Raw genomic sequence first — 15,711 nt, forward strand, 5'->3', positions numbered from 1 at the left:
ATGGGAAGGGGTACCCAAAGGACCTCTTCCGTTTGAGAATTAAAAAATATATATATTTTTAAGAGCAAGCAGTGATCCTACGGACCACAGCCTACTCTTTAAAAATTAAACTTAAAAGTTTCAATTTCAATTTTTTTTAAACACATCCCGTTCACCTTCAAAATAATTTTTTATTTAAAATCGATCACAAACATGGTGGTCTGCTGACCTCAGCAGGCAACCATCACTGTGATTACAGCGATTCCTAGTGGGTCATACATAGCAAGCTACCTCCTTAATATTCATGAGGCAGTTCGATTTGCGACCCCACTAGGAATCTCTGTTTTAAAAATATTCTTCAGTAAATTAGGAATTGCAATTTCTCATTTTTGTACATGTGGTCCCAAGTCACAACTAAACTGTTAAAGGATCAATACGCTCCAGTAAAATTGACTTGACTTAAACATTTTGACTGTGATAAAGCTGTGAAGTGCAAAAATATATAGTTATTGGCATCATGCACCCCATAAGGCGCAGTCATTAATCCGTAAATTGCATAATCACAGTGCCAGAAGAACTCTGCCTCTCCCTTTTGAAAGTCTGGTCTCCTCTCCTTGCACCTTTGTGTCCCCGTAAAATGGTCCTCAGCTCGCTTCAAATGACATCATGTATCTCTGGTGCCATCTTCTGGTGACTCTAATGTACTACAGAACACAAAATAAGTGGAGGCGCGTAGCCCGATAACGATCTCCAGAGAATATTTCAATTAATATTTTCTGCATGTTGACGTCATTGATCTCGATGTAAAATGAGATGTGTGTGCAAGTGTGGCTGTCTGCGACGCAAGATGATGAAAACGGCAGCGCCGATCCACGTCCACCTGCAAGGGATATTTTGTTGTGCTGAAAGTTGATGAGAACTAAGCACCACTTTGCGTCACAAAATTCCACCCCTCCCCCGCCCCCCCCCACCCCCCGGCTATTTATAGCGGGCATAACTGGACAGGCCCAGCACAAACACACGTTTTATCACGCAAGGCCAAATCTCCTTATGCAAATTCTACCGCCAAATTAAAGCAAACAATGGGCAAGTAGAATATAGTGTGATGAACGATACTACACATAACGTAATTTCTGCAAATCAATATATATATTACGCATCTTTCCATTGGACGGTTGGCCTCGGTTTGAAATTTGTACTGGAGGGTGTTTCCTGAGTATAAAAGTCAAGCACCTGTTTTTTGGCTCATCATTGTGCCTTAGCACAACACTTAGGCCCACTTTTACTAGCACTACGCGCAACGTGTTGTGGTAGGATTTACTTTCCAACATTTTGCACAGGAAGCTTGCCGAAAATAATTCAGATCAGCGTACTGTGCTACTTTAAGCTACTTTGCCTCGAGGGGGGCATTTCATGGATGGAACATGGGTGTTCCCATGCAACCACTAGGGGTGGGTGTTATTTGCGTAGTCGTGCTCCGCAAAACTCCGCCAAACGGTAAAAAATCTCCGCGAGCACGCAGAGTTCCGCGAACTCGCGGAATTGCTTGTTCCGCCCGTTCACGATGCTATTTTCCTGTTTGCGAGCGCTGTTTCATGCTCGGGGGGAAATGTCTTGCGAACACGCATTTTGAAAGTGCGAACAAGCAAAAAAATTCTGCTCATTTTTGGCAATCCCGAGTTCTTTGCGGAACGTGAAATTATCCAAATTCCGCAAGCAGAACGGAATTTACCGCCCAGACCTAGCAACCACCCATGGGTTTTAACACAAATCCCTATCTACTGACAGGGCTTTGTGACAAATGACCACCATCAGTGCAAACATTAACTATACCTATACCCACAACTAACAGTCCAGCAATTGTGGCAATCTTGGCCATGGCCAACAACCAGTAGCAGCTCATGGAGGGAGTGCCCCGGGGCGGTAGGGCAGGGTGGGGGGTAGTAAACTTCGGCTGACGGAGTAATGTAAAGAAATAAATACATTTTACAAAAAACATTGCGTGCGCTGAAACGCCAAAAGCGTTTCAGCGCACGCAGTGAAATTTGTTTCATTTATTTATTTATTTACATTACTCCGGTCGGCTGTGAGCCGGAGTTTACTACCCTCCACCCTGCCCCTCCCCCGCCCCACTGCCCCGCGGAACTCCCTCCACGAGCCGCTACTGCCAACAACCCCTACAGCTTACCATCACGTCTGTCAAGTCTAAACATGGTAAATCACAAAGCCAACTGCCAGGCATTCTGACAAATATTACCTTGCTTATCACCGCTTTCTACAGTGCAGAACCTGTGCCAGAGATAACCGTGTGTACCACTCACCCCAACTGACCACACCATGCAGATTCCAAGCCTTACTACCTTTCACGACAAAGTATACCACTGTACCAATTCTTCTCATGCCCCCACTTATCATACACCTACACCTCCACCTCAACAGACACTTACCGCACCTTCCCTCACGCCTAATCGACTAGCGACTATACCACCTTAGGACCTGAGAGTAGCATCACAGATGATGTCCATCCAACCTGAATAAGCATCTTGAGCAAATATTTAAATACTAGATTACTCTAGCTTCCAGTTTGTTTACTCTCAGTTTGCTGCTTTTTCCCCGCTTTTCAGGAGATGTTCGAAGGTTTGGACTTAAGACAAAGAAGAGCTTCCAGTCCAGGCTACATTGACTCCCCAACCTACAGCCGCCAGGGCATGTCACCAACCATGTCTCGCTCCCCGCAGCTCTACTACAGGTCAGGTAAGAGGCTTCACCTGTGTTTGAATGCTGGCCTAAAGAAAAGTGCATGCAGGGAGTACTCTGTGTCTGCTTACAGTCACTGCAGACATTGACGGTAAAATAATCCCTGAAACCCTATGGAGAAAAGGAAGGAACAGATGATCGCTGCTTGGGTTTGGGATTTCTCTCTCCTGCGTATTTTTCAGACTGTCATTTTGCTCGTCCTTTACTGTCGAAGAGAATGCTAGACTCGCCCGTCCCTGCACAGAGGCAGCCAGTCAGTGGGACTGATACACTTCTGTGTGAGTTTACTCTTGTTTGCTATTCACAAACAAATGATTTAAAAGTAAGTTTACGAGTGTGGAGGCTCTGCAGTTGGGGCAGAAACCTCCGCACATAAAAATATACGACATGCCTGTCTTTTTATGTACGTAGGTCTCTGCCACGACTGCGGAGTCTCCGCAGTCGTAAACTTACTCTTAATTTATTTGTTTGTAGAATAGCAAAAAAGAGTAAACATACACAAAAGTCCAAATATATCTATGGGAGTCGGGCCCTCCATATGTGGTTTGAGATCCCTGTAAGCGATACTCTCACTAAAGAGAGTAATAGCAGGAGGGGTGCACATTCGCTGACAGGTCCATGGTAACCTGAATGCTAAATCCGGGGTACGTCCTGCGTGTAGCGTAGTCGCTAGTGCTGAAAGTTAGGTGTTACCAAGCACATTTGGTTGGCGTATCTGCTTCAGTAATGATGCAGTGCATAGGTGGAGGGCACAGTGCAGAGTTGTGTTGCCATAATGGAGCTGCAGTGGTGTTATGGCCATCCCTGTGCTCTGGGAGAGGTTGCCCCTGATGGAATGGGGATGGGGACGTAGAAACAGTCACTCATCAATGACGACAACAGTTGCGTAACACAGGTCCCCACAGCACCCACAGTGCAGGGGCCCCCCTCAGCACAGTACTCTGGCCGGAGAGCTCCCGATTGTATCAGGAGGGGGGCCCTCCACGTACCTTGCAGGGGGGCCCATAAAGTTTCGTTACGCCAGTGGTCATTGAATGCTTAAATCAGGGGGTATCAGAGAGGCACCAGTCGGTCATCAGCCTTTCATTCCTCACACTTTTCCCCTTCCCTCGTATTACAGACTCCAGCACACTCTAAGCCATGAGGGTCTCAGGGTTAGTTCTCCTGTTCTTAAAGGTGTCTCATTGAAATGTGTGACTTGTACATCTGTACACGAGATTGTGTACCAGAGGTTGTGGTCAAGCATTGAACGCGCCCACTGCAGAGACATCTCTGGTGGCCTATTTACAAGCCCCTTGTGCCACCGGTACGTCACTTTTAACATGGGAAAAAGTTACATCCCAGCGGCGCAAAGGGCTTGGAAATAAGTCCCCCGGACTCTTGCAAACGCCCCATATGTCCCTGCGTCACACTGTACAATAATACTGCTAATACTACATATAGTATTAATTCTAATGGTAACATGGCTATTGCTGCTAATACAATGATAACAATCGTTCTAATGATAACAACAGCAATAAAAATAATAACAACAACAGCAATAATATAGCCTTATAGCCCGCCGTAGCGTGCTATACCGGCTATTAAAGGCCCGCTGCAGCGTTAAAGGCCCGAGCCGAAGGCGAGGGACTTTAACAAAGCAGCGGGACTTTAATAGCTGGTATAGCCGTGCTATGAAGGGCTATAAGGCTATTAGAATATTCTGCCACTAGAGGGCAGAATGTTCTAACAAATAAAACAAAGCCTTCAGGGATCGCGAGGAGATTGAAATCCCCTCAGGCTCCCTGAAGTCTTTGTTCACAGCCAGAGCTGTGAACAAAAAAAAATTGGAATGTTGGAGCTCCGGGCTTATACCAGCCATTATAAGCCCGGAGCACTCCATTGTTTTCAATGGAGCTCCCAACATTCCAATGTTCTAATAATAATTATAATAATAACAATAATAATGACAATGATAATATTACTCATAATTTTATAGGATGCCATAAACATAATTCGTTCACAAAAGCTGGTCAAGCTGAAGATAATACAGCATATGCCTCTCCGCATCTGTGTTTGGGCGCCCTCTTTATGGGCCTGCACGGTGACCAGCGATGTTGCATAAGAACCAACTGCACTGGACACGGAAGCAGATTTACAAACATTTTGTGCTGGGTTTGTGTGACGAAAGTGACACACACCCGCCCAAAATGTTTTTCTTTTATTTGCTGTCCAGCGCAAAACTTTTCACTGCTTTGTGTTACTCTGCATCAAGGAAGTATTCCATGAGTGGGACATGGGCGTTCCCATGCAACCACCCACGGTTTTTAATGATAAACCCTATCTACTCACATAGTAGACAGGTTTTTGCATAAAATACACAACGTTGCTTTGAAACAGTTTTTAAAAGGAGAAATACTTTTATTTCTCATAACGTTTGCTACTTTAAATGTGTGCTGCACTGTTATTCAAATGTGTCTAGGCATAGTATTTTGTACTTGAATGATAGCCTTCCAGTACAACACCTATGTCAGACATCAAGCACACACCCTTGCACTTGTGGGAAAGATGTGAGTGTGGCAGTCGGCACCATAATTGTGTGCCATCACTAGGAATATTGCAGCATAGTGCCATATCTCTGAAGATATGGCACTCTCCTGCTGACTCCCTCTCACGCTATTCAGCAACTTTGGGTGCCGTGCTATGTTCCGTGACATGTTTCTAAATTTGGGCCATTGGACAATGGCCAGTGACAGGGCATAAAGGCTAAGGATGCTAGTCAAATGGGCAATGACACTTCAGAGTAACCAAAGCCACTGCAAATGAACCATTAACATTGCTTGTGGACCGAATGCATTGTACCATGTGCAACATTACTTAACATGAACTAATCACACTAGACATTTACCAACAACACTGCAGGTAGATCACACCTGGAAAATTGCGTAATGCATGAAACAGTACTACCGAACTGTTAGAAATGGGATATCAGGCTAGCTTTCAGTACCTTTCAGAGATGCAGGTCGAGCTCCTCTCTGATGGGATCAGGAGCGCTGGGCGTCGGGTGCTGCGGTGCGAAGTGCAGCGGTGCGGCGTGCGGTGCCCCCAGGTCGCGGTGCGAGCAGCGGCTCGGTGGTGGCGTCAGATAGTGTTGTCGGTGAGACCAGGGTCGTGGTGCGAGATGGAGATGGTGCTCATCATGGTGCTAGCAGGTCACGGTGCAAGCAGCGGCGTTGTCATTGCTGGAGCACTGTCGTCGGCTGACGAACTGGAGTTGATGACACCGGCATCGGTGGACCAAGGCTGCGGTGTGGGATGAGGGCGGTGCGTCGTGTAACTTACGAGCGGTGCCCCCGAACCACGGTGCAAGCAGCGGTGCCAATTTTGGCGGGAGGTGGCGGCCTCAAGAAGGCCATGGTGTCGTCATGTAGCGAGGCGGTGCAGAGTGCGGGCCTACAGGTTGCGGTACGAGCAGCGGCGCGGTGATGGCATCAGCAGGTGTCCTCAGTGAGACCAGGGTCGCGGTGCAGCGTGGCGGCGGTGCCCTCTGCAGTGCCAAAGCTTTGGCGTGAAGCAAGGCGGAGCGGGGTGCGGTGCACACAGGTCGCGGTGCGAGCAGCGGCTCGGTGATGGCATCAGCAGGCATCCTCGGTGATACTAGGGTCGCGGTGCGGTGTTGCGGCGGAGTTCTCTGCGGTGACTTCACGGCACGGGTTCATCAGGGTCATCGTAGACGTCGTTGAGTGGCGTTCTTCGGGTTGCAGCTCAAAACACACAGTCCCCAGTGCTGCGGGTCGAAGAACCTGAAGTCTTTGCTGTTCCTGAAGCTTCGTGAACAGGGGGCAAGCTCTACCTCAAGGCCTTGGAGAGTCTCACCAATTCGGTTGCAGAAAATCCAGTCCAGGCCTTTCACTGCCCACGACAGAAACAGCCACTGCAGGTCAGCCCAGCAAAGCACGCAGCAAAGCGGTCATTCCTCTTAGCAGTTTCTCCGGCGCTTCTTCTGTGCAGTCTTCTTGATCCAGGTGAGTTCTAAAATTCAGGGGTCTGGGACCCATCATTTGTACACAAAAATCCTTTGATCTGCCAGGCAGAGGGTGTTGGTGTCCGGCCAGAACCAGTTGGGCCTTCTTTGGCGTGAATTCCTGGCAGGAGGTGGGGACAGCGTTGTCAGAGGCAGACCAGGCCCTTTAAGGTGCAAGGAAATTCCTCCCCCTTCCCCCATCGCAGCCCAGGTCTAATCAGCCCTTTCCTGACCTATCCAGACCATCTGGAGCCCCTCCGGTCCCCCAGCCTTCTGTCCTTCAAAACCCAGACAGGCAATCCACATTCCAGCAGAGGCATATGGGATGACCGACCAAAATAATACCCACTTCCTAAAAGTGGCCTCTATGAACTCAGAATAAAAAGGGCACCCTCGCTAAAGGCTGCGTCTTTAGAAGCTGAGTTCAGGCATACCAAACTTCATTCACTTATACCTTTTTCGGGCTACGTACGTGGGTGGCACAATCCGTGCTGCAGGCCCACGAGTAGCGGTTGACTCACAAGCCCCGGCACCCGCAGTGCCCTTTACTGGGGCCTGACAAGTAAGTCACACATCCAATCAGAACACAATGTATCACAGGAGCACCAGCGCTTTACCACCGATCAGCAGTGCGAAAAGCGCGCAGAAACGTTATACCAGCAAAAACAGAGTCAAAACCGGGAGGGCAGAAAGCAAAAACTCAGGGGAAACACAATAAAAGATGCCAAGTCTAACACACGTCCCCTCCAGCTGAAAGTAGGGGTAACTACCCAAACTTAGTTCTCCTCACTAAGGCGGAAGAACCGGGACAGGCCATCTGCGTTGGCGTGTTCTGTCCCCGGACGGTGTTCCACCGTGAAGTCCATTCCCTGTAGGGAGATGGACCACTTCAGCAGTTTTGGATTCTCCCCCTTCATCTGCATTAACCACCTGATGGGCCTGTGGTCGGTCTGAACCTGGAAGTGAGTCCCAAACAGGTAGGGCCTCAGCTTCTTCAGTGCCCAGACCACAGCGAAAGCTTCCCTTTCTATGGCACTCCACCTTTGCTCCCTGGGGAGTAGCCTCCTGCTAAGGAAGACTACCGGCTGGTCCAGGCCCTCTTTGTTCAGTTGTGAGAGCACCGCTCCCAATCCATGCTCTGATGCGTCGGTCTGCACGACAAATTCTTTGGAGAAGTCGTGGGCCTTGAGCACGGGGGCCGTGCACTTGGTGGCCTTCAGGGTATCAAACACCCTCTGGCAGGGCTCAGTCCAGATCACCTTTTTCGGCTACTTCTTGGAAGTCAGCTCAGTTAAGGGGGCCACGATGGTGCCATATCCCTCAAACCTCCGGTAGTATCCGGTGAGTCCTAAGAAGGCCCACACCTCTGTCTGGGTCTTGGGGGGCTCCCAAGCCAGAATGGTGTCGATCTTGGGCTGTAGGGGCGCCACCTGGCCGCTCCCTACCTGGTGTCCCAAGTACACCACCGACCCCTGCCCGATATGGCACTTACTGGCCTTAATCGTGAGGCCTGCCATCTGCAGCGCCCTCAACACTTCCCTGAGGTGTTGCAGATGTTCATCCCAACTGTAGCTGAACACCGCAATGTCGTCCAGGTAGGCGGCACTGAATTCCTCCAGCCCGGCCAACTCCTGGTTGACCAACCTCTGAAATGTGGCAGGGGCATTCTTCAAGCCGTAGGGCATCACACGGAACTGGTAATGCCCGTCCGGGGTCAAGAATGCGGATCTTTCTTTGGCCCCCTCGGTTAGGGCGATCTGCCAGTACCCTGACGTTAAATCGAACGTACTCAGGTATCTGGCCGCTACCAACTGGTCGATGAGCTCATTGGCTCGGGGGATGGGGTGTGCGTCAGTCCGCGTGACGGCATTGAACCCCCGATAGTCCACGCAGAACCGCAGTTCCCGGGGCGGCACCGGGCGCCATTGCCTTCAGGACCTAGACCATGGGGCTGGCCCAGGGGCTGTTGGATGGCTCAACCACCCCTAACGCCAACATCTTCGAGACCTCCACTTTGATGCTGGCCTTGACCCGGTCAGCCAATGGGTAAATCTTATGTTTCACAGGGGAAGTGTCACCAGTATCCACGGTACACCAGTGAGTAACACCTGGGGTCAAGGAGAACAGTGGGGCAAACTGCTCCAACAACTGGCGACACTCGCTCTGTTGCTCTGAGGTCAGGGCCGGGGAGAGGATCACACCCTCCACCGATCCATCCCCCTCTTGGGAGGACAGGAGGTCCGGGAGAGGCTCACTCTCCGCTTCCTCCTGTCGTCCGTCGCCAAGAGCATGCTCACTTCGGACCTCTCAAAGTGGGGTTTGAGTCGGTTCATGTGGATGACCCGTAACGGGTTCCAGGGAGCCTGCAAATCCACCAGGTAGGTGACCTCACTTTTGCGCTCCACCACCTCAAAGGGCCCCATCCACTTGTCCTGCAAGGCACAAGGTTCCACAGGGGCCATAACCCACACCTTCTGTCCAGGTTGAAACTCTACCAGAGTGGTATTCTGGTCATACCACTTCCTCACTTCTTCCTGGCTGGCCTTGAGGTTCCCCTGAGCGAGTTTCCTAAAGCAGGCCATTTGGTTGCGGAAGGCCAGCATGTAGCTGCCTGGAGTGTCTTCTTGGGAGCGGCCTCCCAGCCCTCCTTCACCAAGCTGAGCGGTCCTCGCACGGGGTGACTGTACAGAAGCTCGAAGGGGCTGGACCCGAGAGACTTCTGGGGTACCTCCCTGTACGCAAAGAGCAGGCATGGTAGGAGAATGTCCCACTTACGCCTCATGGGTTCAGTGACACCCTTGATCATGCCCTTTAAGATCTGGTTGAGCCTTTCTACCAGACCGTTACCTTGGGGGTGGTAAGGAGTGGTGATCTTGTACATAACACCACACTCCTTCCACAGGGATGTCATGTATTTCGATATGAAGTTGGTCCCCCTGTCGGAAACCACCTCTCTGGGGAACCCCACGTGGGAAAAGATCCCCATTAACGCCTGGCCCACGACTGGCGCCGTTGTTGTCCTGAGAGGGATTTCCTCCGGGTACTGGGTGGCATGGTCCACCAAGACCAGGATGTACCTGTTGCCCATGGCTGTCTTGGAATCCAATGGCCCCATGATGTCCATCCCTACTCTTTCAAAGGGTGTCCCCACCACTGGGAACGGTTGGAGAGGCACTTTGACCTTCCTCCCACTCCTGCCACTTGCCTGGCAAGTTTGGCAAGACCGACAATGCGCATCTGACTGCCTTCACATTTGCGGCCAGAAAAAGTGGGTGACAAGCTGGTCAAAGGTCTTGTCCTGCCCCAAATGTCCTGCCAAAGGCACGTCGTGAGCCAGACCCTGTAGGAAGGTCCGGAAGCGCTGGGGTACCACCAGCACATGGGCTGATCCTGGTTCCGTGACCTTAGGCTCGCTGTACAGGAGATCATTCTCCCAATAGATCCAATGTGTTCCGGACTGATCACCAATCGCCTGGGCGGCAGCCTGCCGCCACAAACCTTCCAGAGAAGAGCACTCCTTCTGCTCCCTGGCAGAACTCCACCCTGGTGGGACCTCCTTCTTGCTGCCACTGGGTCAGCTCAGAGATGTCCCCCAGTTTGGCTACCTGCTCCCCTGCAGGCACCGGGGCATCCCCATCGAGATCCGCCTCCTCCCGGGCTGTGGGAACCTCAGGGGCCGGTTTCCAGTGCCCCTTGCCCTTTCTCTTGGCAGGGACCTGGGCCACTGTCTCAGTCTCCGGATCCCTTTGATCACCCTCTCAGGCCACCATCGACCGAGTGGACACGCATGCCCACTCTGGCAACCCCAACATCTCCAAGTGGGACCTGAGCTCAACATCCTTCCATAAGGACTGCTCCAGGTCGTTACCGTGCAGACAATCGACAGGCATGGAAGGGCTCACAACTACCCTCAGTGGACCTGAGACCCCCCCCACTCAAAGGGAACCTACGCCACCAGACACTGGTGCTCTGAATTGTCGACGGCTATCACCTGGTGGAATGCCCCGGGGACTACCTGCATCTCAGGGACCAGGTGACACCGAACTGAGGACACACTGGCTCCGGTATCCCTGAGGGCCTCTACCCTTTTCCCGTTGATGGTCACCCAGGTGCTGTATTTCTTTGTGTTAGGGGGCACCTGGGCTCCAGGGACCATCTCACTGTCCCCTAGTGAGACGAGGGTCATTTCTGCGGGGTCCCCACCCTCCTGTGGGGACTCCTCCTCCCTAAGCGCTACGCTGGCCAACACTTTGGACTGGTGGGGGCTGTGTCCCCTTTGGGCACCTGGGGTCTCCCTTCATGTGCCCCACCTGATCGCATGCAAAACATTTGCGGGGGCCGGTCTCGGCAGGCTTTCCTGTCGAGGCCCCTTGCTTCTTATCTCCGGTGGGATAGGAACCTTTACCCTGGGTGTTAATTTGGGGCCCTTTCGAGAACTCCTGTGTTTTACCCTTGTCCCCCCCCCACTCTTTGGCTGGGGACCATGCCCACCTTTGGCTGAGTCTCCCCCGAACGCTTTCTTGTGGACCCTGGTACTCAACCAGCGCTCCGCCTCCATAGCAAGCTTCCTGGGGTCAGTTAGCTTACTATCTACTAGGTGCTGGCGCAGATCTGCAAAACATAGACTGGACAGGTGCTCCCACGCAATCAAATTGTAGTACCCCTTCAAATCTGTCACATTACTGCCCTTCACCCAGCCATCCAACGATCGACAAAACCCATCCACACATTCCAGCCATGTGTTGGCATCAGATTTCTTCCAGGACCTAAACTGATCCCGGTACTTCTCAGGAGTGAGACTATACCTAGAGAGAAGGGCTTCCTTCATATCAGCATAGGTGAGGTTAGGCTCCTTTCCCAAAGCTGTCAAAGTATCCCTGGCTTCCTCTGGGAACAGAGACCACAATCCTGCCCCCCAATTCTCCTGAGGTACCCCATTCATGTGTATCGCTGTCTCGTAACCCTGAAACACCTCTGTATGTCATCCCCCTTCTTGAACTCTCTGCCCACATTCTTAGGGATGTGGACGATTCGGTCTGTCTGTCTTGACGAGTTGCTGCCACCATCTGAGCTGGTTCGTTTCTCTTGATCCAGCTCTTTCATCCTAACTTCATGCTCCAAAACCATTCTCTTCCCCTCCATGGCCAATCTAAGCTTTTCCAGCTCCGTGGCAGCTCTCCTTGTTTCCCGCCTGTCCTCCAGCTCCTCTGGGGACAGGCCACTGCTGCTTGGACGGAAGGGTTCCCCCCCTCCCAAAAGCACATCCATCCTAGGGCTAGGCTCCCCCGCCTCTCCACTAACGTCCCCAGATTGCCCACTTGCGCCTCTGGCTGCTACCCAGGCCCTCAGCGCCTTTTGTAGCTCGTCCTTCCCAGTGAGGCTCCTGACTTGGACTTTTAGGTTTTTGCACACAGACTTCAATTCTCTCACAGTGTAGAGATCCAACCTATCCTCCTCAAAGGCAATGTCCATGGATGCAACGGATGATGCTATTGATTCTGGCATGATGAAGCAGAAAGTTCACCTGGCAAGTTCAAAAAAATCTACCAAAAAGAAAACGGTTTAGTATGTGGCACGTAATGGTCTGTGATATGGCAGTAGTGCACATCAATCACAGTAAGTCAAGTGCCTCACCACTGACAACCAATGTTAGAAATGGGATTTCAGGCTAGCTGAGACTTGCGCCAACGCGAGGCAGAAACCACCACTCTAGTCAGGATAAGGGAGTTACACGTCTAAAATAACTCCTGCTCACCCCCTTGGTAGCTTGGCACAAGCAGCCAGGCTTATCTTAGAGGCAGTGTGTAAAGCATTTGCACATAACCAACAGTAATACAGCGTGCGCACTACAAAAGGACACCACACCAGTTTAGAAAAATATCCAATATTTTTATATAATTAAAATAAGACCAAAAACAATAAAAACTCCACAATACTATACTTAAGAGTTCACAGTTCAAACACTACGTTGATTAAAGAGAGTTTCTTGGGTGGATAGCTCAGTCCGGGCTTCCACGGCGTCGTGAGCACACAAATCCGAAAACAGTTCTGGCTGACCGCGGGGTCGCGGCCAACTACGGTGTCGGGAAGACCCGCAAACAGTACCTTTCAGAGATGCAGGGCGATGGGGCCCTTGAAGTCACTCGCATTGCAGGTCGAGCTCCTCTCTGATGGGATCAGGAGCGCTGGCACCAACAGGCGTCGGGTGCTGCGGTGAGAAGTGCAGCGGTGCGGCGTGCGGTGCCCCAGGTCGTGGTGCGAGCAGCAGCTCGGTGGCGGCGTCAGATGGTGTCGTCGGTGAGACCAGGGTCATGGTGCAAGATGGAGGCGGTGCTCGTCACGGTGCTAGCAGGTCATGGTGCAAGCAGCAGCATTGTCGTTGCTGGAGCACTGTTGTCGGCTGACGAAGTGGAGTCGATGACACCGGCGTCGGTGGGCCAAGGCTGCGGTGTGGGATGAGGGCGGTACGCCGTGTAACTTACTAGCGGTGCCCCCAAACCACAGTGCAAGCAGCGGCACCGATCTCGGCGGGAGGTGGCGACGTCAGGACGGCCACAGTGTCGTCATGTAGCGAGGTGGTGCAGAGTGCGGGCCTACAGGTCGCGGTGCGAGCAGCAGCTCGGTGATGGCATCAGCAGGCATCCTCGGTGAGACCATGGTCGCGGTGCGGCGTGGCGGTGGTGCCCTCTGCGGTGCCAAAGCAAGGCATGAAGCAAGGCAGTGCGGAGTGCAGTGCCCACAGGTCGCGGTGCGAGCAGTGGCTCGGTGATGGCATCAGCAGGCGTCCTCGGTGAGACCAGGGTCATGGTGCGGCATTGCGGCGGTGCCCTCTGCGGTGCCTTCAGGACACAGGTTCGGCAGGGTCATCATAGACGTCGTCGAGTGGCGTTCTTCGGGTTGCAGCCCAAAACGCACAGTCCCTAATGCTGCGGGTCAAAGAACCTGAAGTCTTTGCTGTTCCTGAGACTTCGTGAACAGGGGGCAAGCTCTACCTCAAGCCCTTGGAGAGTCTCACCAATTCGGTTGTAGAAAGTCCAGTCCAGGCCTTTCACTGCCCACGACCGAAGCAGCCACTGCATGTCAGCCCAGCAAAGCAAGCAGCAAAGCGGTCATTCCTCTTAGCAGTTTCTCCGGTGCTTCTCCTCTGCAATCTTCATGATCTAGGTGAGTTCTAAAATTCAGGGGTCTGGGACCCAGAATTTGTACACAAAAATCCTTTGATCTGCCAGGCAGAGGGTGTCGGTGTCCGGCCAGAACCAGTTGGGCCTTCTCTTGCGTGAATTCCTGGCAGGAGGTGGAGATGGCTTTGGCAGAGGCAGACCAGGCTTTTTGAAGTGAAAGGAAATCCCTCCCCCTTCCCCCATCGCAGCCCAGGTCTAATCAGCCCTTTCCTGACCTATCCAGACCATCTGGAGCCCTTCCGGCCCCCCAACCTTCTGTCCTCCAAAACCCAGACAGGCAATCCACATTCCAGCAGAGGCATATGGGATGACCAAGTAAAATAATACCCACTTCCTAAAAGTGGCCTCTATGAACTCAGAATAAAAAGGGCACCCTCGCTAAAGGCTGCATCTTTAGACGCTGAGTTCAGGCATACCAAACTTCATTCACTTATACCTTTTTCGGGCTATGTATGTGGGTGGCACAGTCCGTGCTGCAGGCCCACAAGTAGCGGTTGACTCACAAGCCCCGGCACCCGCAGTGCCCTTTACTGGGGACTAAGAAGTAAGTCACACATCCAATCAGAACACAATTTACCACAGGAGCACCAGCGCTTTACCACCGATCAGCAGTGCGAAAAGTGCGCAGAAACGTTATACCAGCAAAAACAGAGTCAAAACCGGGGGGGAAGAAAGCAAAAACTCGGGGGGAAAAAACACCAAAAGATGCAAAAACTAACACGAACATGGACTAAAAACATTACACATGGGCAAACAAAAACCAAGCATCTTCAAAACTTCATGTGGTCCAAAGATATTGCAAGGGCATTATTAATGCTGCACGTAGACCAGTGACACAACACATGGGCTAACAATTTTGTTTAACGACTGCCAACTTTCTAAAGTATTACTTGGATAAAATGGCCCTCATGGCTTAGACAATGAGTGAATTCATCTCAAACCCCTTCCCAGCATGGAAATCTCACGAGTAATCACTGACTTGTGTAGCTCGGTGGCATGACTCTATGTCTAAAGCCCAGACACACAGGCATTGCCTCCTTCACCCTACTGCCTCTGCTTCTAACCACTGTTCCTTATACTGACCAATGTTGTCCTGCCTTTGTTCTTTCTTGGTCACTCTTGCTTCTTGCTTTCTTTACTTTGCACTATTCAAGGCACTGAGAGTGGGCGGAGCTCCCCATACTATAGCCAGTTAGATGTCAGGTCCTCGACGCCAACCATTTACCAGCCTCCAAGGCATTTCCACATTCCAGGTAGGCCCCAGAGACCTTCAGAGTAGCACGTAGTGTTGTGGCCAATTCTGTTTGCATGCGTACTTTGTGGCCTGTGCCAAGCAATCCCCTCCTGTTTGTTTGTTGCCCCCATAACATTTAGTCAAGCCAACACCACAAGCTCCTTTCACATTCCCCGACCCCCACTGCACATGCACAGTCCAGCTAGGTACCACTTTACATCCAATGGTGGTGTCGCATTATCAAAGTTTTAATATCACCTGCACTTATACTGATGCCGCACAATGCAATACCAACATATCATTGAGGTAAGCACGCGTGGAGTTACCATAGTAAATCAGTACTTCCCTATGTACGCTTGCATTTATGATCTAATGGTAGTAAATAGTGTGGAGTCAGTTTATGTGCAGGTCGATATTAGTGACTTCGCTACTGTGACACACCACCCATCCAACGCAATCCTGGCAGTTGTAATTCTTGGGTAGGGTGGAAGTTTGATAGTCCATGTCTGAAGAACTAGTGCACACTTACTAGCAACTTCATCTCACAGCTTGGTTTC

General features: G+C 51.4%; 1 protein-coding gene across 2 annotated transcripts in view; it reads left to right on the forward strand.

The window, feature by feature from the left end:
• The window catches only part of ABLIM3 (actin binding LIM protein family member 3), a 401,433-nt gene that overhangs the window by 315,816 nt on the left and 69,906 nt on the right, over nt 1–15,711 (forward strand). For both annotated transcript variants that reach the window (XR_014966685.1, XM_085618162.1), the window contains exons 12-13: nt 2,604–2,733; nt 15,075–15,173. Coding sequence is in view for 1 of the 2 variants with exons in the window: in XM_085618162.1 (XP_085474288.1) it covers nt 2,604–2,733; nt 15,075–15,173 (229 nt within the window). In the remaining variant the exon portion in view is untranslated. The remainder of the gene's footprint in view (nt 1–2,603; nt 2,734–15,074; nt 15,174–15,711) is intronic.

Source organism: Triturus cristatus, chromosome 7 (assembly GCF_964204655.1).
Source record: "Triturus cristatus chromosome 7, aTriCri1.1, whole genome shotgun sequence".
In the NCBI taxonomy this organism is placed as follows: Eukaryota; Metazoa; Chordata; class Amphibia; order Caudata; family Salamandridae; genus Triturus; species Triturus cristatus.